The sequence below is a fragment of the Hirundo rustica genome, chromosome 10 (genome assembly GCF_015227805.2).
Source record: "Hirundo rustica isolate bHirRus1 chromosome 10, bHirRus1.pri.v3, whole genome shotgun sequence".
NCBI classification, from domain to species: Eukaryota; Metazoa; Chordata; class Aves; order Passeriformes; family Hirundinidae; genus Hirundo; species Hirundo rustica.
In genome coordinates this window covers 7,031,835-7,055,107 of record NC_053459.1, presented here as the reverse complement: position 1 = coordinate 7,055,107, position 23,273 = coordinate 7,031,835, and the positions used below count along the sequence as shown (strand labels likewise).

Here is a 23,273-nt window from a genome sequence, read left to right as displayed (position 1 = left end):
CTGAAGGCTTGTTTTTCTCTTGCTGTGAACTGGAAGGAGCTGGAGATATGGCTGGGCTTTGCCTTGGAGTCACGCTCCATAATTCACCACTGAGAGACACTTGGTGTGTCCATCCCCTTGGCATGTTGGGCTGCCCAGTTTCAGAGCAAACCATCTGTTATGCTCTCCGTATATTTCACAGTCACTTTTATTCAAATATGCTGAAAGCTTCTTAAGGAAGAGATTTTTTTTTCAGACTCATAAGTCTGACTGTGTGGAGTGAGTGATGTCTAGCTCCGCTCTTTGAGACTGAATGGTTTAATAATGGAATTAGGCCAGGCACATCCAAACCCAGAGAGCTTCAATGTCATTCCTGCCTGCGTGAACAGCCACTGTGATTCTTTCCAGCTTGTCATGATAAACCAGAGCAAGACAACAGAATTCATCTTCTGAAAATGAGTTTGACAGGCACTTTTGCTACTGAAGTAGCACTGGGAGTTTTGTCAGCAGTACCCAGGCTGGCTCTTGGTGCTGGCAAGCAAGTAACCTCGCCTCTTGGCTTATTTGCAGGAACTGCTGGCACTTAGGTGAGCCATTTTCTTTTCATGTACTTTAGAAGAATGCTCGAAGGCAGTCCTGGTGGGTTTTTTTAAAGCTTGGTTTGGTAACTGTGCTTCAAAGGCGGGGATGCTTTGTTGATGAAACCGTTGGTAAATAATTTTGGCCATGGTTGCCACAGGTTGTGGAACCAGATTTTACCCTTTATGAGCAGTGGCTGAGTTGAAGTGAAGGTGAAACTTCAGAGTAGAGAAAGCTGCAGTGAGGCAGGCTGTGGTGGCTCATGGATGCTATTCCTGGCTTTCCTCTCCTGCCCTGGGAGGTACCCCACAGTAAAAGAGAGGAAAAACTCCTCTCCCTGAGTGAAGAGAAAAAGATCTGAGTGATGAACTGACCAAAACCGCCGCATCCCGTCTTCCTGAGCTATCGGTGGGAAAGAGGGAGGGGCTGGGGGGAAAAAGGTGTTTTAAGGGCTTATTTAACTTCTCATGTTCCTCCTCTTACCCTATTAATAAATTTACTTTTAAATTTGAACCTGATATGCCCTTAAAATGTTTTCTCCCAGTCCATATGTCAACTCATGGACCCTTTATTAATTTTTTACCTCTCCTCTGCCCAGCTATAACAGGAGAGGGTGAGCCATCAGCTTTCATGGGTGCCCAGCGTTTGGCCAGCATCAAACCACAAGAAGTAACTTCTCAGTGCTGTTTCATTATATGTCTAAAACCCAAAGTTATATACCTCAAAATTTGCTGATGTGCAGCCAAAGTATCCCTGGACCTGAGTGAATGTGGCCCACTCTCTCCCATGCCTTTCATGTTGTTTTCCTGATTTCTGTCACTGCTTACAGGAAATAAAAATGTGCATCAGATGATTAAATCATCCTTCAGTGGTAAAAAGGAACAATCCATCAGTTTGATGCCTGGTGAAAGCATTTACCTTCAGTTTGTTGGAGTGTCTCTGGTTTAAGAACTCTGCTCCCAGGATGATGTCTTATCAAAATGCTCAGCTTCAACAAAAACTTCCTTTAGTAATGCACAGTCTCAGCTATAATTTAGTTTTTCCTTCCTTTCCACAAGATATTTCTAGAAATATTTGAAAGCATTTTAATGCCTTATTTTTAGCCTACAGTAACCTTGCTGGAATGAAAGGTTTGATGAGGAGTTTGGCCTGTGAGTGTACATTCCTTTATTAACAAAACCAGAGGGGGTGTGTGTGGGAGAAGCTCTTGTAGGGAAGAAGGTGCCTGCTGTCGTGTTCCAGGGCTGCAGCACTTTGAAAGGTGCTGCCTGAGCACACCTCAGATGCTCTTACTCGAATTTAAAAAAATACTTTGCAGTTATTTAACAAACTACTTTGGAGCTCATAAAAGTGAACTATTCTCTGCAGAGTGTTTTGGTGCCTTCCCCAAAGCTTTCTTGAACCCCTGCAATATTTGTTCTGTTTCAGACGTAGCAGGTTTCCAAAATAAGGACTAGTTTAACTTTCTCTCTCTGTGGCTGTTAGTCTGTGCAACATGTAATTAATGTAGAAAAAGCAAAATATAATTTGTTTATGCAGATGGACCACATTATTTTAAAGAGTCTAAGTAAAACTTGATGGTTTACCACTTAGAAACATTCTTAAATGTTCAGAGTCCATTGTATTTCCCCAGAGTGATTTATAATACAGCAAGAAATGGAAAGCTTAAGAAAAAGGAGGAGGTTTTGGATGGGAAAACTTAAAATTTCTTGGCAGATGTTTACTGCTAGGGAAGCTTAGGGATGTTTTTTGTTGGTGGTTTTTTTGTTGTTTTGGTTTGGTTTTTTTTTTCCCCCCTCTTTCCTTCCAGGAGTGAGAGATTTGAAGGAGGAAATGGCAGATCTGGGTTCCTGAGAGTGTTTTCTGAAGGCAAGCTCAGGGAGCAGCCTCATTTATATCGCAGACCACATCCCTGGGAAAATGTAGCCTGGGCTCCTCACCTGGAGGTGCCTGGGGCTTTTGGGAAGGAGCCCCATCTGTCTGCCCAGGGTGGCTGGCACTGCTGCCAGGCTGGGGCTCCCTGCACTGCCCACAGTCCACAGAGGAGCAGTAAGAAACAGCCTTTTTCTCCTTGGAGAAAATGGAGCCACAGAGGTGCAAGTAGAGATTTAAATTACTGTTCCTGCACCCAAGGGGTAAAGACCTGCGTAAGATTTAAATCGTTCTGGCATTGCATGAGCAGTGCTATTTTGCTCTTATCAGACACACTTCAGGGCTGTGAAGTGATGTTTGAAATTCTCACAAATGGTAGATGCAGAGGGTCAACCCCAAAAAACAAATGAATTACAGCACTCTGCGTTGTTTATGACACTTAGGGGAAATAATCATTGTTTAAATTTCAGATAACAGTTATTTTATATTCTGAGTTTCTCAAAGACGTGGCTGACTGCTTCCAGTAGGCAGTTTTACTGAGGCTCTGCAGGGTTAAGACCATGCCCCGTGTTAGATCTGCAGAGCACAGCTTGCACAGAGGAATCCTCAAAAGAGTTGGCGGCTCCAGAGAGCTGCTGGTTTGCTTACTTTTTGCTTTCTTTGTTATTATTTCAATTCCCCTGTTTTGTGGGCGCTAGATTACTTTATGTCTGCAATTATAATTAGTTTAAATGTCAATACTAAGGTTTTAGTAATGGGTTGGAAATTCATAATGGATGTGTTCCATCTGTATGGCAAAGGGTCCAGCTGTATATTAGCAGTGTAGTTGTTGTAATACTTGTATGTGTAATGTGCCAGGCTGCCCAGGAGGTGTGTTTTGGGGAAACAGGAAAGCCAAAGCACGGCAGGTGTTGTCATGGCTACCTGTCAGCCAAAAATAATTTTGGCATTGACCGGTCTATGTGGTGATGTTTGCCTTCATTTTCTCTGAATGGCAGCTTTGGCCTGGATAGGCAATGGAAAAGAAATGCCAGACCCGAGAACTGTGACTCTGAGATGGGTTTTCAGGAAGGAAACAGGCAGCAGCTATTTAGAACAGCACTGAAATGCAATGTCTGTAGGGAGCCATCAGCACCTGAGGGGTCACCAGGCATTGGGACCTTAGCGAAGACAGAAATTCACGTAGGTTTGCTCTGAAGTACTTTTTCCTCTATATATTTTTGTTACTACTGGTAAATCCCTTCCTATTCCTTTCCTTTCCCCGCTCTGGTGCACTTGTCCTAAGAGGAAGCACAAGTCCTGGGTATGGTTGGAATTCTGGTGGGGGGTGGCACACTTTAACTCTGGTAGCTTAGGGAGGAGCTGCATTCGTGCTGCCAAGAGCATGGCAACAGGCTGAATCTTTCATCAAATCTGGGTAAAGCCCATAAGGAAAAAATGTACATAAAATTAATTGAGCTTTGCATACTGGGGGAATAATCATTGGGAGCAAGGATTCAGTCCTGCTGTGACTACTGAGCAATGGAAGAGGAACAAAGGGGTTTGGAACCAGCAAAATATTGAGACCTTTCCTGTCAGTGGTAATTGCTAAATCCATATAGATCATTTTAGGAACTAATTTGATGAAATTACAAGTATTATGCACAGTAATAATAATAATATAGGATGCTTCTAGGAGAGAAGTGGATGAAATGTTTTTTTTTTTTTAATTGGGAATATGTTCACGTGGTGCTGGAAGGTTCCAAACACAGTTTGTGAACATTCCTGGGCCACACTGGAAATGTGCTCAGAAGGGCTGTGGTCTCCTGTTGGTGCAGGGTGAGCGTTGCTTTTCTGTGAGACCCTCAAGCAATTATACAAGTGGCTCTCTAAGAAGTTTGCATGTGTCCAGGCATAGAAGTTCTTGTTCTGAATAGGAGAGGGGTCTGGGAGTTTTGAAGAATTGTAATTTGGTTTTGTTGTTTTGAAGGGAAGAATGTCCTGGAAGGTCAGTTTTAATTGATGTTACCTATCAAGGAAGAGACAGTATAGAGGGATAATATACAGTCCTGCTTTTGTCTTAGGAAGATACACCAATAAAGGGGAAAAAAAAAAAAATTAAAACATTGCCCTTTTTACTAATCTGGAAAATTACCTTAGAGACAGTGAAATGCATATTTCAATTGCTACCAAGATCCCAAATATCCAAAGTCCAGAATTCTGATTTTGTGTCGGTAAATAAAAATTACTGTATAGATGATAAAAAATATTCAGAATGTGAAATTCATGGCATCAACATTCAAATGTGTCATCATAGCAGAGATGATGAAAGCAATGCACTGAACAGAAACACAGAGAAAGGAAAGCTTTTATTTTTCCTTTGTTCACTGACATTTTAACACTGATCTTGGTGTGGTGCTGGCCACTCCTAAATTGCTTTTCTCTTTGTCCACTAATAATCTCCTGCTCTCTCAACCTTCCCAGGCAGGGGTCAGCAGGAGGAAGCAAGCCCTGCCTCTCTGGGAACGTCTGCAGAGCAAAGCAGGGGGGACAGGCAATGCAGGGCTCCAGGGCTCCCCTCTATTGCTGCAGCACACGCAGAGCTGCATTTTCAGTTCCCAGGGAAGTATGTGGATGGTCCCTGCCCTTCTTTCCTCATCACCTCTTGACCTGGAAGGTGCTTGGAAGGATAAAGTCAGCCCAGTTCTCTTTGCTTTGATGCTCCTTTGGTTCTTGCTGCTGTCTCCCAGCTCTGAAGGAAAGCGTCTTCCTCAATGTTAGTCCTTCTTAATGAAGAATTTGTTTCTGATTTTTGAAAGGACAAGGAGATGCAAACCAAGTCTCAGCACTTTGGGAAGTGGGATACATCTTATTTCTTCCTCTTACTGCTGGACTGCAGTCTGCTTTGGGGTTGTAGGTTTAATTCTCTGCAGGTTGAGTAAGATGTAAAACAAGCACAAGGTCTTGATCTCTCCTCCTGGAGTAAAAGTATATCAAAAGTAAGCAACAAGCTGACACCATGGCTTCAGAGGATGGGTTTGGAATGCTCCCCAGGAAGTCTGCTCTGGTTGGCTGTTCCCCACCCCTAAGAAGGATGGGTTTGGAAAGCTCTGTGTAGCTTTTTGCTGTCATTGTCTACATGATTAACTTAATTAGTTAAGAAAAACCCGAGACATCAGAATGGCCTGGGCATGTTCCTATGCCCGAGGAGCCAGTGTTTATCTCAAAACTCTGAGTACTTGGGAAAAAAATCCAATTAATCTTACAGCAGATTGACTTGGCAATCAGAAATGACTTGGCAACAGAGATAAAGTGAAATATATATGGATGGGGGACCCCATTTAGCGCTATTTACCCTGGCAAAAATCCCTTTGGCTTTGCTGACAATGCTGGTGGAGTCAAAAAGGCTGAGTCACCAGGGAGCATAAGGAATTTGGTGGGATGACTTCTTTTGTGCTCTGTGTAATTCTGAATGTGCTTTTTTAATATTTGGGGGGGGATTGTACTTTGGATTAAGTACCAAATTAAAGAATTCAGGCTTATAATTGATCATTTCATCTGTTGCACCAATGTCACCTAGATTTTTAGATAAAACAAGTAAAATACTCTGTGCCTGATGTTTCCAGACCCACAGGTAGAAGGGCTTTTTCTCTTTAAACCCCTGTTCATTAAGTGATACTGTTTGAGAGTAGAAGATTAGAAGATAGGGAAGGAGCCAGCTTATAAGACAGAAAATAAGACAAATAGTCTAATAGGTCAGACGATTTGACTGAAAAGAGTTGGAATGGAGTTATATATATAAACTATAAAAATTATATATATATGTTTGTATCTAGTACACAAGCTTAAAATGGGATTGATATTAGTCTCTCACCCTTTTGGTTTTGTAATATCATTAATAAAACCTTAAAAATTAGTGTTCAAACTATGAGGCTGATAGTTAAGGAGTCTGTCCAGAATGTATTAAAACATAGTGGAAATTTAACATTGAATTGATACTCCAGTACCTGAAAAAAAAAACCTAAAACAGAAGTCCCCACTATTATTCCCTTTGAAGAACTTACTGTCTAAATTTGAAATTGCTATTCCAAACTGTAAATAAAATGTCAAAACCCCAAAAAATGACCAAAAAAGCCATCCCTGTTGTAGGAGCTAGAAATAGCCTCATTGTGTTCAGTAAGTTGTGCTGTCTGCTTGGCACTGTAATGAACCAAGTCATTTATTGTGGGACCTCAGTATGGGCTTGCATAAACTCACTTACTGCAGAAAACTGTTACCTGCATATTTACCAATGCCCAGATCAGAAAATAGACCCTAATGGAGCTAAAAGCATGTTTAAAACAGTTTATATTTTGTGTTAAGAAATTTTTGTACTTGTGCTCAGGTTGTAGAATTCTAGAAATGGAGTTTTTTCTATGATTTTAATCACACACACATGTAATAGTGAGCAGAGTGCATCAAGCTCCTGCCTGAATGTCTTCAGCAATCTGAAAACACAGACATGTAGAAACGGTGATATGGTTTTTTGTACATATTCAGTTTCTTTCATTTTAGTTTTTTATTTGCTATCAGCTGTATTAGTGGGTTGTGAGAAACAACCGCTCACTTTAGAATTTAAAAGGTCTATTAAACCTCAACAGACACAACAAAGGACTGAATAAGGAGAAAGGGCAGCGCTGGGAACGTGGCCGACCACCAAAGGCTCATCCACAAAATGGCAGCTCTGCCTTTTACACCCCTGGTGTTGTGCCAGCCAGCCCTGGCCCCTCCCAGAGTCTGCCATTGACTCTTCTTGGCCATCCATTGGTGGAAACCTTCTTGTAACTTGATGGGAGGTGAGGTGTTGTCACACCACACCAGCCCAGTAACAAGCTTCCCACTCCCAGCTGCCCCGTGCCAAGGGGCACAGGTACAGCCCTCCCTCCACATGACCCTGGCAACCCAGGCTGTCTGCTGGGAGCCATAGAGGGGGAAAGGGACTATGGGGGGAACAGAGGGTGTCCACACAACAAACCACAGTAACATAACCATACATCAGTAAAAATTCTCTTAACATGCACACAATAGTCATTCCTTCATTTCAAGAGCCAATCGTCATATTACCCATCTATATGGGTGGATGAGATTCCCTTTCCTAAAGAAATCAGGCGTGCAAGTACATGAAAGAGGTGGGTGAATTTGCTTAGCTTTGCTTTGTTGTTCCCAGATGCCTTTTTTTAATTGCCAGCCTCACAGATTGACTTTGGGACCTGAAATTCTAGATAAATCTTTGTTCATAATAGCTTTCCTGCAGGCCAAATGATGTTTTTATTTACACCTGTGCAACTACTGCCAGCTGGCAGCTGGGGCAGAGCGAGCTGGAACAGGCTGTTTATGCACAGGGCGTGTTTGCTAGTGAATCAGTGAGAAGCAATAAGAGCACAGCCACAGCGCTCAGGGATTCAGCTGTTCTGGCTTTCTCCTCCTCCTGGTCTTACCCCAGTGGGGTCCTGTGCAGATGGTGGTCATAAAACCACACATGGGGACAGAAGGACCAAGCGTGAAGCTGGGAGATAGTGAGGAGGAGAGGGCTGGGGTTAACATCCCCGGGGCATTCCTTGCTGCCCTCCCCTTTGTGCCTGAATTCATTGGAACAACAAGTGAGCACCCCTGGGGGAGAGTCATTGTGTGGAGTTTGAGAGATCCGAAGGAAATGTGTTGGCTGGATCTGGTGGGCTGCAGAGGACAGGGAGAAGCTGTGAGTGGTATTACCCTGCAGGCCTAGTTCTCAGGATATATTAAATGGTGTTGTCAGGAGTTGGCTGATGGATGGTTGGAGAATGGCAGCAGGTCCATCGCAGCTGCCACCGCGCTTTCAGCTGCTCTGCTCAGTGATGCTGCCCTAGAGGTGAAGAAGTTCAGTGTGAGCAAAAGTCGAGTTAGCTATCAGATTCTAGGAATCCTGTGCGAAATTCCAGGGGGTGTTTTTGTGAGTTTTAATGTTTGTCCTAGTGTTGTATCACCCTATCCAAGACGTCTAGGAACAGTGGGCAAACCACCTAAGCCTACCTAAACCACTCTGTAGCCCACCTACCCTCCATCTCTCCCAAACCATCACTGGGTTTGTGCTGGTGCTTCAGAGGCTTGGGGGGGTGATAACACATCTCATACAGTGGTTGTAGAATGCATAACGTGGAAATCCTCTTTTCACACTCATAGGTCTCAGAAAATGGGCTTGTAAGATGACGTGGCAGGAGTGCTGATTGTAGGTGGGGCAAAGGGCTGGGACATTTCAGACAGAGCTTTGCCAGTGTTGAAAGATGGTAACGAGTTTGTGACTGTGAAGAGCTGTGCTGTGGTGGGTAGAGGCAGCCCTGTGTGCTCTGTCGTGCTAATGAGAGTGCATTTGTGCTCAGCCTGAATGCTTTAGAAATGTGTTCAGAGAGTATCAGCTGTGTTTGCGTGCCAGGAACAGTGATGAATCCTAAATTCAGTATGAAAATAATGCAGATCATCTCCAGTACCCATTTTCTGCTGGTGAAGATTATGGTACTTAAGGAAAAAAAAAAAATCACTTTCAACAAGTCCAAAATATAAATGGTACTAAACTAATGGGATCAAATTCATTATATTGAGCTTAATTGCAACTTCGTGGTTCCAGATTTATTTCAGTGTAATTCTGTTAATACCAAAGCTGGAATAATAAAGTGATGAGTCAGGTCTATTGTTTGTAAATCTCCACTATAGATCATTAGCTTGTATACAACTGCATTAAAATTTAAATGACATGCTGCTGTAATTTTTTTGCTTGGTTTGAGAAAATCAGCGTAAGTTGGAGCCTCTGGGTGATTTAAATTGAAGTAGTTGACAAAACGTCATGTAACAATGATATGAGGAATGCAGTCAAGTATTAGTTGTCTTAAACAGCTCAGCATAATTTTTAGTAATGTGAGTAGGTGAGTCACCAGTTCTGTTACCCTGTCAATATGGTGAAATTTTAAAGAAAGCTGTAGTGTGGTGCAGAAGATGCTTTGAATCGATTTAATTGCTGACTAGGGTAAACAGCTTTGGTGTAATACTAAACAGGCATAAAGGAAACTGTTGGGAGAGATTCCAGCTGAGAATGGGAGTCGGAAGCAGTGGCAATGTTGACTGAGGGTGTGTTATTTCAGTATGGTAGTGTGGAGAAATGGTGGCGAGCCTTCAGCATGCTGGGCGCAGTACAAGATGACAGGGAGTGCTTCATTGTCCTTCACAAAATGGAACAGGTTAAAAAGAGGCCACGGGGAGAAGGGCAGAGGGGGCAGTCAGGCAGCCAGGGACCCACTGGGTTCAGCACTTTGCGCCAACATTTTGGTTCTTTGCATGCTTCTCATTCATTCTCTTCCCTTTTCCATATCCCCCTCTCATCCTTGATTAGCTATCCCAAAATAAAAAAAATGTGTTTAAGAACAGCTCTGAAAACATACAAGTTTGAGTTTTAGGATATTTTAATCAGTATGATTAGGTTTCCCACCAAGAAATCTCATCTGCTGTCATGCTATTAAGGCCAAAATGTGTAAATGAATGAAAGGAATTGGAAGAGCTTTACCAAAAATATCTTTGACTTCCCGCCCCCCCTTCCTGAGCAATAAAGACTTGTTCACAGCCATAAAGGTTGTTAGAGATGTGTACCTGTGCATGCTATTTTATATGTCTGTTTATGAAGCACATCTCATGAAGAGATAAAATGCAAGGAATAGTTTCAGCATGTTTCAGTCAGGATGTTGCTCGCAGTGTGCAGGTGCCTGTTGCAATAGTTGTCTGCAGTGGTTTGTCCTTGAATCCTGAACTTTCCTTCAACTTTTTCTGTTATTACAGTGTCCATAAATCTGTCTGTAACCCCTGAAAAACATTGTCTTTGAACTCCAGTGCATCTACTCAGTGAAATTCTCATCCAAGCTTTAATCTTCTCTCACCTTGATATATTTTAACTCCCCTCTTTATGGGCTGGCGCACAAGCTGAATTTAATGGTGATAAATGTGTTTCTGAGATTAAAAGCTATAAAGTATACATTACAGATTAATCTGAGCCAAATCTTCATTCCTAATGTGGTAAATTTGATCAGGGAGGAGCCAAGGAACCTATGGTTGTACCTTTGGCTCATCTATGATGTCAAGCACATGGTTTTGTTTGTTGGTTTTAAAGAGTGTCTATTAATTGTTGGTGTCTTTGTTAATACAGAACATTTAAATCATCACTGAAGCAACTGTCTCAATTTACCTTCACACTGTGTTCAAGAGCAAAGCTTGAGGTGTGGAAGTATCTGAGGGGAGGAGAAGAGCAAACAAATCAAGGCCAGAAAGGAAATCTTTCCAGCCCATCCTCCTTATTTGCATTTTCCTGATGCACATAGGGAATGAAATAATGTGTCCTTTCAGAAGGGAAGTGGCCACTGTTTTTGCTTATGCTCTTTGTCACCATGCAAATTTATCAAGATAAGGCCAAACAAGTTCATTACACAGCTTTGCTGCATTTTTTAAAAGGCCACTTGTTTGCTGTTAAAATTCCTTATTATCTGACTGTTTTGCAGTTTCTGAGTCAGTCAGAGCAGTACAATTTAGCATTCTGAATTGTAGAAATAATGTGGTAAAATGTTTTAAAATACGGTTTTGGTGGTGGAAATTGGATTATTATGATGCATGTGTACATTTAAATTAGCAGTTGTAATTCAGAAAAAGAAGCTTTTCAGGTGAGTTTCTAGAGTAAGGTGTGCTTGTAGATTTCACCTGGGCCAGACTTTGTACTGTGCCTGTTCTTCCTATGAAAAGTGGTGAATCAGGGCCCTTTTTTGGGTGGATCCTAAACCTACCTAAACCTAAACCTCCAGAGTAAGAACTATTAGAGACCACGAGGAGCTTCTCAGAGGGGTTGCTGCATACATACAGATGTGTATTGCTGCATACATATGGATGTGTATGGCTATAAATACAGCTGTCCTACAAATGTGCACAGACAAATTACTTTTCTAAGAACACTCCTGTAACCAATATGATTTTAAAAATGTTTAGGCCTATGCTTAAGCCTACTAAATTGAAATATTTAGGAGTGAATTTTAAGCATATGTTGAATTAGTTGAATTGTCTCTGGTGTTCATGGGTTGTCTGAGTGTTGTGTGTCTGCCTCCCAGGAGATTACAAACTGAACTGCAAAGAAGACATTGCATGGAGCTGTGTTTTTGTGCTTTAAGGACAGATTCTTTATTCAACCCATAACAAGAGGCCACTGGCTTTGGGGCTTGGCTTTGGTTTGTTTTCATTCTCTTCTGCTTTTCAACCATTTTCCTCTCAAGAAAGCACAGCTGGAGAGCATTAACTGAAAACAAATGATGTTGCAGAATATCTGCTTGCTCACTGCTGCTTTTTCAGCTTAATTCCACTAAATGCTGCTTGATTGAAGTTTTGAACTGCCCCTAACTGCATTTAACACTTAAAAGACAAAACCTGTAAATCAATTCTCCCTTCCCAACCCAAGGCATGCAGAGTAGGATGGGGGGAGGGTTACCCTTGAGTCCTTCCCTCCGTTCAAGCTTTCTTGCTTTCCTTTCTCCCTTTACCCTATTAAATTTCAGGTGCTGAATTTTTGTGGGACGCGGGTGAGCTCAAATACAGCGCGGTGTTTGCGTTGTTTTTGTGTTTCACCCTTCCCCACCGCGCCTGCTGAAAGCGAGGGGCGGCTGTGCACGGCACAAAGCTTTATTTGTGCTGGCAGACAACTGCTGGAGACAGTGTCTCTTATCAGCCGTGCCTGATAACACGGAATCTCCCCATCTGCCACCCCGGAGCTTTGGGAGACGCGAGTGCTAAAGCTCCCAGCTGCCCGGGAAGGGGCTGCTGGTGGGAGGTGGGGATGGATGGATGGATGGATGGATGGATGGATGGATGGATGGATGGATGGATGGATGGATGGATAAACCTGTGACTTAGGGAAAAACGACGGTACTCTCCTGAAAATCACACCGTGCCCTTTGGAATTGCAGAATTCTTGAGAGAGGTGATTGCTCTGGATCGCCTGGGCTGTGATTTAAATGTGATTTCTAAGGTGCTTCACTGGTTTAGGCTGCAGAGTTTAAAGACATCTCTGGGGAAAATAGATAAGTGTTATCCTTTGTCCGAGTTTTCATTGGTGGTAGGAGATTTATTAGCATTTTTTATGGCTGGTCATAGCCTGTGTTCTCTAATATATTATTTGCAATTTCCTTTCTCTGGATTGTGCCATTTGAGGAACACAACTCAAATTTTCCATCAGTTGCATCAGGGAAGCCATAAATATGTCACAAGGGGTGTATTTATGTGCCCTATTATGCATTGGAAAGGACTTGGCCTGTACTGTGTAAAATTAAAACAATAATTAGGCTTTGACACAATTGGAAGGAAAACTCCTAACTTACATATATTTGTGTGCTTATTGTGTGCGATAATTAAACGGTAGTTAGAAATTTCTGCATACTCTAAAACACCCTAATAGAAACACTTAGGCCACATTACCTCTTAGCAGGTGTCTTAATAACTGGAGGAGGGATGAAAATTGAGGAAAAAGGATTTAGCAGAAGCGTGCTGCAGTCTGTAGGACAGTGGGCACTCAGGTGCCCTGGTGGGGGGACAGAGGATCGTCCCTCAGAGCAGGGAGAAATCAGCTCAGTGCTGACAAGCCGTGGAAAAGCTTTTTCCCTTCCCACTTTCTGCATGTGGAAGTCCCACAGCCAGGCCAGAGGCAAAAACATGGAATTTAGACAAGATGGACCTGTCCATGCTGTGAGATCCTGCAAGGATCTTTGAATTGGTGGAACTTGTTGGCAGCGGTACTCACGGGCAAAAAATCATCTTAGCACCAATGGCACAGCAGAAGAAAGACACTTCTCCCTGAGCAAACAGATCCTGCGTGACAAACTGACCAAAACCCCTGTGCCTTGTCCCCCTCTGCTATCGGTGAAAAAGGGGTCGGGGGGGCAAGGTGTTTTAAAGGCCTGTTGTACTTCTTGTTATCCTCCTCTCACTCTGTTAATAATAAATTTATCTTATACCTTTAAATTTCAACCTGTTTTGCCCTTAGAGTGTTTTTTCCCAGTCCTTAACTCATGAGCCTTTCTCTCTTTTTTTTTTTTTTTTCCCCCCCTCTCCTCTGCTCAACTATAGCAGAAGAGGGTGAGCAAATGACTTTTGTGGGTGCCTGGCATTTGGCCGGTGTCAATCCATGACACCAGGAAGGGCACAAACAGTGGCATGAGGATATGAGCAGTGGCATCCTGCTTTTTCCTCCTTTCCAGACTCCCCTCTGTGTACCAGGCATGCAGCACTTCTGCAAGACTTGACATTTCCCTTTCTTGAGGCATTGTGGCTTCAGCTCCTTACTGAGCTGGCTCATCCCTTGTGAGAAAAGCCAAGTTAGGACTGGAGAGATGTCCTTCACTTATTTAATGGTGTGCAATCACACCTCTGTCTCATAATGCTGGTGGGGTTTTTGGTTTTGTTTTTTTTTTTAATCTGATTTTAAAACTGCCTTTCAGCAGTTGGAAACATTAACACAGATTGCTAAATATAAGTGCTTTTTAATAAGTTTAAGGCCAAAATGATCAAAATATAAGGTAGCTCGGTGTCTTAAGTATGTATATAAAGTTAAGTTCTAATGACTTCAGTTCGAATGAAAACTTCCTTTGTCTTTTCACCCAGCCTTAATTTTGCTGATTGTGGTTCCCCTCCCAGTCATCTCTGCTTTTATAATATGAGATAAAAATACATTCTTCACAGATTAATGAAAGCCATGAACATGAGGTGCTGTTAGAGCCTTACAAATTTATTTTAAAAAACAGTATTGTCATTTGGCAAATAAATGTTTTCTGCTAAGAGCTGCTCTTTTGTGCAAGCCATATGTAACATTGCAGTTAATAACATTTAGTGTTATCAGCTGCTAGATGACTTTATCTCAACTACAAAAGCCTGTTTGCAGAGAGGAGGCAGCTTTGCCGGAGTGCCAGATCGTTAAATAACTACAGGTCGCCAAAACTAAATGAACTTTTCAGCTGGTAATGATGTGCAAATTGCTCTCAAAAACGTGTGTGCACTGGAGGAATGCTCACGAGCACAGGGTTGTGTCTGGTTACAAACCTTCCTTTGCCTTTGTCCTTAACCCAGCAGTGACACCATTAGAATGAATATTTCTCTATGTATAATAATTAATAGCTATTTTGTGCTATTAATAGCTGGGTAGTTACTCAATAGCTATTTTAATTAATGTAATTAACCAAATGTATGTTTAAGCTATTTTTAAGTTATTAGCTATAATGTTAAATAGCCATTTAAGCAATATTGTGGTGCTCTTGGTGGAATGCAGCTCTGGGTAAGAGGGGCTGTGGTTGTGCTGCCAGTGTTGCCCTGGGTGTGACTGTAGTGTGTGGAAAGGAAAGTTTGCAAATGGGCCTTTTTTAAAACTACTGACACCAAAAGGGGACACAGAGGAATTAAACTGTGACGTGTCAATTAAGGCAGCATTTTTTTTAAATTAATTTTTTTCTTTTCTTGAAAGATAATTTTCAGTAATGTGGCAGATAAGAGGAGCTACCTTTGGGTGAAGAGATCTCAGAGCAAACCGCCAGCGAGACGCTGATTAGTTACAGTACGTTCAGGAAGGTGGCTGGAGCTGGCCCAGGCGTGGACGGAGCGGTGTTACCCAAAAGCTGCACTTTCTCTCCGGGCGCTGCTGCAGCCCAGAGGAAGTGCTGGGTTTCCTGTGCAAAGCCTGCTCCCTTGCCCTGGAGTGTCTCACCTTGGATTTCTTAGCCTGCCTGAGAATTTAGTACAAAGAGCCATTCTTGTGAGTCATGTTTTCTTAGCAATTTTGCATTCCAGCTCAACAATTCATTCCTCCTTTTTTCTAATGGCAAGGGCTTTACTGGAGGTCACATAACTTTGGAAAAATGGTTAGTTTGGGTTCTTCGGGGGGCCTCGAATGTTCCAGTTCCAAATCCATTGGGGGTTGTTTTCAAAATACGACTCTTGGTATACCTAATATGCATTAAAATTAGTGGAATGTTCTGAAAAACAGTTTATATCCCTGAATTTAAAAGTTTTTCAAAGGTAAATATTTAAAGGAGTGAAAGAAAGGCTTTTTCTGTTGCCAAGTTAAAGCTAATGATGTGTCTTCAGAGTATTCATCTCACCATCTCTTGCATTATTAGACTCTTCCCAGCAGTATTTGTATGATCTCAATGAAAACAGCATTTTGGAAATAAGATTTGCATGTTTGAATGTGCTGTGGAGTGTTCTGGGTGCATGGAGCCTGTGTGTGTGTTTCAGGTGGCACGGCAACATCCTCAGGTTGAACCAGTCCTTTCCCCTCTGGAAGGACTGAGTTACTCGTGGTGCTTTTTTCTGGCTTTGTAAAATTCGTGGTAAAAATTGAGATGTGGAGAAAGGGGGGTGCTAGCATTAAGGTACACACCAACTGGTTAATAATGGTTCTATCGGGTTAGGCTGCCTGGAAATTGTCAGTTTTAATTTTAGAGTTCTACCTTTGTCCCATAAACTATTTCAAAACAAAGACTATTTCTTTTTCTGAAATTAATTTTTAATGAATTAGGACTCTGCACAGCTACACACATTTTTAACTTAAAATGCTATTATTACAATTTTTTCTCAAGTTCTTACAGCCAGCAGTCCAGAAAACATAATTTTTATTTAGTATTGTAGGACTAACCTGTTCTGAATTTGTTGTAGGTTTGAATTGCTGTCGGGTAGAATAAAAAGAATATAGTTCAATTTTCAAGTTACAAAAACACATTTAGTATGTGCAATTTAGCAGCTGTTGCAAATACTTGAGGGCATTTTCTTCAGCATTTGAAAATTCCCCATAGAAATGAGACAGGAGACATTAATTTAGCATTTCAAGCTTGAAAAAGAATTCAACCTTTCCTTAAATTGTGTTTTGAAGTTTTGGATTAACACTGTGCCTGCCTGCACAGATGGTTACATTTTACATATTCCTTTGTCTAGGGGAAAAAAAAAGAGACCACATGGTCAGTTAATGGCTTTAAACACTCCTAGTCCTCATTTTGTATCTTCCTAATGGGACCTCAGAGATTGTGGGAAGATACTCAGGAAATTGTTGTTTATGGTGTAAGACTTGTAAGATGTGTTGTATTGTGTCCCAGGACTCATGAGCTATTTTTGTTCCCGCTTATTAATCCTGGTTAATGAATTTTACAGCTTCATCCCTTAAGATTTAACGTCCATAATCCTGCTGTGGAAAAAATTAAAACTAAGATCACTGATGTAGAGAAAATGTTGTTTTATTAATGGAACGTGAGGGCTCTTGTTTTGTCATTTTTAACAGGTAAAATTATCAATGAGGTGTATTGTCGTGAAGTAGAGTCCATATCAGTCACTGAAGTGGTTATAAGCTAAAAAAGCTTTTTAGTCTTTCAGAATGCTCTCTAAGCTTCTTTGCAACCACTTTGGGGAAATATCATAGTGAACCGTGGATGACACAAATCAAATGTGATGCTGGGATAAATGATGGAAAATCCATTAAGTCAGTGGTGTGTCACCAGAGCAGACAATTCTACCATACAAAACCTGCCCTTAACTGGGTATTTTGTGCTTTGTAATGATTTTTTTTTTTTTTTTAAGTAATTTTAAAAGTATCAGCTAACAGATTGATAGATTAACACAGAATTATAGAATAAAGTCCCAGAATGGTTTGGGTTAAAAGGGACCTTAAAGGTCACCTGGTTCCACCCCCCTGCCATGAGGGGACACCTTCCACTAGGCAGTGTGTGTAAATCTGCACGTGGCACATAAAACTGATCTCGATAAAACCACTGAGTGCTGTACAATGTGGAGCACTTGTAAGAAGTCTGTCAAGTTTATAAAATGTTATCACTACAATATAGGCACAGTACTTTTTTCCCCCCTCCATTTGAAAGGGCCAGTAAGGTTTTTAAGGCCACTACTCTTTTATCATGTAAAGAATAAAAGTTTCCTTTAATCTTTTAAGTTCTTGCTGTTTTAAGCCAGCATGTGCAACAAAATCCATCTGGTTGGAATTCTTAAAGATAGCAGTAACTGGTACAAGACATCACAGCTTTATTCCAGCTCCTGTGGCAAAAGGATTTCCATTGTCAGCACTGCAGACACAGAGATGATTCTTGCTTCTATTAGGTGGAAATTTTATGATCTTCCTGCAATTCTGTGAGCTTTGCAGGCCAGGATGGGATATGGGGGTGAGATGGTTTGAGATGCTGGGGATCAGTGTTTGGGTCTCCAGTCTTAAGTGCTATCAGTGAGGCATTTCTGGCAGATGCTTAATTCACTTTGATTAAATTAAACTTAAGACATCTGAAGATGTTGTTTATATATTTCGGGGGTGTTTGTGTGCATACATATGGGAACACATACTCTGCCTTCCAGTCAGCCAAATCCTCCTCCACTAATTTATTCACAGAGGAAAAGATTATGTTTATTCTAAATTTTCGAGGGTGTTTTGTTTAGTTTTTTCTTCCAAGGGACTTCCTAGAAAGAAAGGCTAAGAGAGTGTTGCAGGAAGAGCACTGCTGGCTGACAAGTGTGGTTACCCCAAAGTGCCATTTCCAGTTTCTAAGATGCAGAAGGAGCTGGGATGTAAAGGTCAGAAGTTGCCAGTGTAGTTCATGTTAGCGCAACATGATGAATGTTGTGTTATAAACACAGTAGAAGCTCCCCGTCTTGTTTGAGATCTGGAAATGTAACGTCTCATGCTTGGTAGAGCAGCCTGAAGAGTGGTTTGGCGTTACTGTTTTAAACCTCGCAGATAAGGAAGCTCAGTGTGAAGCTTTGCAGCCCCTTACTGTGGGTGAAATGTAGAAAATTCTGCCTTGGCTTCTATTGATTACCTTAATTGCCTCAAGGTACAAAGGTTTTCCCAATACCATTACTATCTTTATGACTGATGGATAGCATACAGAATCTCTTTTAATAAACAAAACATTGTCTGTAAATGGAGATGCTGAAAAATTAACTCTTTCTTTTCTTTCTGTTTTTCCAGCGGAACCCCTGCCTTTAATGGACTTGTGCCGAAGATCAATTCGTTTTGCTCTTGGCAGAGACCGCCTGCATGACATAGAAATTCTACCTTTGCCTCTGTCTCTGAAAAATTATTTACAGTACCAATAAGACATCTAGAACCCTCTAGCCTCACATTGGACTTCAGCAATGCAAATGGCAGAAAATTGTTTACAGCAAAATATAAATCTTTGTGATGGACACTTAAGTGTTATTTAATTTTTAATGTATATTTTTTTTTTCTGAACCAGTGAAAGCAGATCACTGTGGGGGACTACTAAAGAATGTGAAAACATTACTTTGATTGAGGTTCATGTGTTACCTGTTGCCTGTTGTGTTTACAGTCCTGAAGGCTATAATTCTCATCTCCCATACGTTGATTGGTTTATCTCTGTTGCCTCTGGTAAATGCCAATAGAAAATCTGACCTGCACGATTCACTGTCATGCAGACAGAGCATTTTTCAATATTATGATTTTCATTTTTCTTTCTCTCTCCTACACTTTACTCCAATAAATAAAAATAAATTAGCAAAGGAAAAGTCTTGACAGTAACTTCTGAAAAATATTTAAACCTTGGTATGCAGAGTTGTTGAGAGTTCTGTGCGTTCAGTGCTCAACATAATTAGGCCTATAATATCTAAAAGCTCTAATGTTTAAAAAAAGATTATTGTCTAGAAGTAGAGAATGTGGTTTAAAAACATGAGAAGAAACAAATGGTTTATGTGTCAGATCAGTTTCTGGACTTGGTAACAGTAAGGTGCAGTTCGTTGTTTTCAAGACCAAATCTAGTCCCTCCAAAGTTCTGCAGTTTATAACAAAGTGCTCATTGTCCCAAGAATTTAGGATATTCATAATTTAGGAAGCTTGTCACTTTCTTCCTTTTTTTTTTTTTTAAACAAATTTATAATTTTTATGTGGTATGAACTCTAAGTACTTTGTTTTCTTTTTAATGTATGTGTGGTTATAATGTTTATTTATCTGTTAGCGTCTGGAGTTCTCATTTAACTGTTTCCCATCTTGGGGTGACTGATTCTGATTTTTTTCCCAACTCCACTGAAATGTATCAGTTTTTCAGGCTCATCCCTTTTTTTTTTAAGATGCTGCTTTCTGTTTGCGTTTCTTACATGTTTCAAGTTATCTGCCTGAATCAGTTATCTAGTTTTTAAACTGGAAGTTGTTGTTACGGCAGAATGTCAAATGTTTAGACTGAGCTGCCTTCAGCATATTTTAATGTGAATTTACTGATGAATGAGGAGAAAATTTCTAATAAAGTCTACTGTCCAAAGTAAAACTCCCATCTCCTTTGATGAAGTGTTCAAACTGCTCATAGCCCAGAGCTGGAGTTCAGTTCCTTGTGCAGCTTTGCAAATGTTTCTCTTTGGTTCTTCTCTGGGATTGCTGCTCTGGGCTCCTGTGTGAGAGACACGGCATGCAGTGCCCTGTCCCATTCTTCATTTCTCCCATTCACCCTGAATGGGCCATGCTCTTGCTTTCAGCACCCTTCTGGTCAGATTCCTCTCGACAAAACCTCACTTCTGTGCCAAGCTGCCCTTTGGGACTTGGTGCTTTTGAGGCAGGTTGGAGCTTGACTGCTGTGCACCGATGGTCCAGGCAAAAGCACTGACCCACAGATGGCTGCCCTGCTCTCTGTCACCCCTGGGAACACAATTACAGTTCAGCTGGAAAAGAGAAACGTGAGATGCAACAAGGGCAAGGTAACACAGGGATGTCAGAAGGTAAATAACTAATATTTGATTGTCTGGGCTTAACTGTAAGCTTCAGAATGGAATTATTTTGGACTTGCTTTCACTTAAGGTGAGAGGTACATACTGCATTCCTTCCCTTAATCTTACAAAGGAAAAGAAACTATAGCAGTGATCCACGTTTCTTACTTTTCCCACTTGCTCCATGTAAACCTTCTGTCTCAGTAGGTTCATTGGAAGGAGGAGCTATAAAAGTCCAATAGTTCACACAAAAGGCAGAACAAAGGTGTGTCAAGTGATCTGTCATAAGCAAGGTAAGCAGCTGTTCAGGAATTCTGGTGGACCTTATTTTTCCACCACCAAAGTCCTTGCTAGGTAAGTATTCCCTAAAATTAGTGTTCTTCTGGGTGTAACTACAGACTTCATGTTCCTTTGAATCACTGCAGTGACACAACTGTTCTTTCACTCAGCCCAGACCAACAGCTTTTTAATGGTACGGTAAAGTGGGAATTGATGTCGTAAGACAGATTAATGGTGCCTGTTAATGAACCTAATTGCTTTACAGTTGCATTGGAATTTTAGTTGGTGTCTCTTCCGTGATGATTTCTCTAAACTAAACATCCTTTTTTTAGCTTTCAAATATTTTTTCTAACACTTAGTGTCTTCTAAGGCATGATAATTCTACAGGAATGATTATTTTATTCTTTTACTGCTTCCTAATTACATGTTGTGATTCTGTGGATGGTAGATACACCCCTTCATATGGTATTAGGGCTGTGTTTTTGGGGAAGAAAGTCTGTTTGATACATTTTTCTTGGTCTGCAAAGCCTTGTAATGAGACTGCACTTTGGAGAATATTAATGATACTTCAGTGTTCTTCCTAACCATCCCTGTGCTAATGGATTCTCTTCCCAGAGGGTTTATAGGAAACACAGTGCAGGTAAGGATGAATCAAGCATTGAGGTTAAACGGGTGGTCAGGGGATCTCCTCATAAAGAGTACCAGGAAGAGTCTCCTCTCTGCCAGTGAGCTCCAGCCTGGGTGCTGGGTCCCTCACATTGACTCTCTAGGCTCCCTTTACTGGAATGCAAATGTTGTTTACTGTCTGCTTCTGGAGGGAATCGAGCAATAATTTATAAAGTGCCCATGCACTGGCTTTTGCCCAAATCAGAAGTCAAACACTAAGTTGTTGCCTTCATCAACCAAAGCAGTTGAAACTTCTCAGAATCCCTCTCCTGGTCACCTAATTGCGGGAAGATCCCTGCCCAGAGGTGCACTCTGGGGAATATCTGTCGGGAGATGACTTACTACAAAGCTGCACTACTTTGAGATTTGGAGTGAGGTCTTCCTTGCCTTCATATTTTCAATTTCCAGCCACTTCTGCATTTCATCTAGTGAAAAAACAGACAATCCATGTGGTGGCTTTCAGCTATCAGTGTCCCTGTGCCTCAGCAAAAGGAGTGCAGTTTCTCTAGACATGATGTGGAAGTGAATTTCAGAATCACAGAATATTCTGCATTGGAAGGACCCGCACGGATCATTGAGTCTGACTCTCAAGTGGATGGCCTCACTGTTCTGGGGATCAAACCACAGCCTTTTACTGGCACTCTGCTCTGACCAGCTGAGCTGATCTCACACTCAGTGTTCCAGTGGCTGGTAAACTGAGGGGAGCAGAAGCTCTGTAATGCAAAACACAGGAGTATAGTGGTAGTATTTGAAGGAAAAGGGCGCATGTCTGGGAGCTGCAACCAAATTGCAACCTCTGTGATGGGTGCATGCTAATTAGTGGGTTGCAAAAGGAAATATTTCACCTACTCTGCATTTGGTTCTCTAATGTGGCCCCTTCCTAGGAATTATTGGTGGTTCAGAATCCCTTAAGTTGTAACTGTGGTTAAGATTTGTGGGACCATGTATCATAGCTTCTCTTGTTTACGTTCTCAGTATTGCCATTCTTCAGTCTTCTGCAACTCATGTGAGGTTGGGGAATTGATTTATCTCCCTGGAGGTGCTGCTTTGGTGATCACGATTCACAGATGCTATAACCTGAGTGTTACACTCAGCTTTTACACTTTCTGAAACTCTAATTTTGTAACACCTCCATTTGGAGTCAAATTTGAGAAGCCACTGTCCTTTGATGTAGCAGCTTTCACACGTATCCTGCTACTAGGCTGAATAGAGTCTGTTCTACAAAGGCTTTATTTCTGCTTCGGATTGGGGATGTGCTGAAATGTCTGCGTTCTCATCCAGAGACAATGTAGTACAGTCTGTAGGGAAATCACAAAGTTTTATTTTAGTCTTTACACACAGTCTTTCTGGTATTCATGTTTTTATATCAACAGATAAATTTTTGCCGTAGGACCTAACTTAGGAGCAGTTTCTCAGTGTTGGAGCTGGGAAAAGCTGTTACAGAGCAGACGTGTACAAATCATGTAAGTGTTTTTGATAGCTATAAAAGAGCAGCAAGCCAGAAATGCTGTAAAATATCCCTCTCATCTACTTACAGTTGGTATGGTTAAACTATAACCATATGTTCTCCTGTCAGTGGCAGAGCGAGCTCTGCATCAGCTCCAGCAGAGCTCATTCAGGTGCAATTCCCACTGACATCAGCGGGAGATCTGCCTGAGTCAGCACTGCAGCTTTTGGTTCCCATGTAAAGATCCCCAAACATTTCCAATACATTGTATTGAGCCATACTTTATTATATGTAAGCAATGTCAAGCAGATGGTTTCTGCAGCAGTTTCAGTAATTTGCCAAAACATGCTGGCAAGTGTAGTTAGGTGAACGTTGTGAGAAAGTTGAACGAAAAAATGTGTCTCATTGAGGCTGAGAGCAGCCTTCAAAGGGGAAGCCAGACTTCTTGGTTCCTCTGTGATGGTTTTCCATTTATAAACCTTTTGAGTCTCAGTGATTTTTATTCCATATGCTTAAAGGAATGTAGGATTTTTATTCACTCCTGTTTATCTCAAAAGAATGTCTGGTGATCATGAAGTGGAAATCCCTTTGTTTGCTTGATTCAAAAAGGCACCAAAAGACTCTCTCCCTCCTTGGGAAATGTTCTCTGCAGTCATAGAGCCATGGGAAATACACAACACACTCCAGCCTGGAT

The 23,273-nt window shown here is 41.4% G+C and overlaps 1 protein-coding gene across 4 annotated transcripts in view; it reads left to right on the top strand.

Annotated features, from left to right (window-relative positions):
- Positions 1–19,754, top strand: part of SPSB4 (splA/ryanodine receptor domain and SOCS box containing 4) — an 82,723-nt gene extending 62,969 nt beyond the window's left edge. For 3 of the 4 annotated variants that reach the window (XM_040074893.2, XM_040074891.2, XM_040074892.2), the window contains one exon: positions 18,446–19,754. In XM_040074893.2, coding sequence (XP_039930827.1) covers positions 18,446–18,573 — 128 coding nt within the window. In that variant the 3' untranslated portion in view covers positions 18,574–19,754. Of the gene's footprint in view, positions 1–14,950; positions 15,233–18,445 lie in introns of those variants that run through there. The other variant, XM_058421855.1, reaches the window with a different exon arrangement.
- Positions 19,755–23,273: the final 3,519 nt, after the last annotated feature.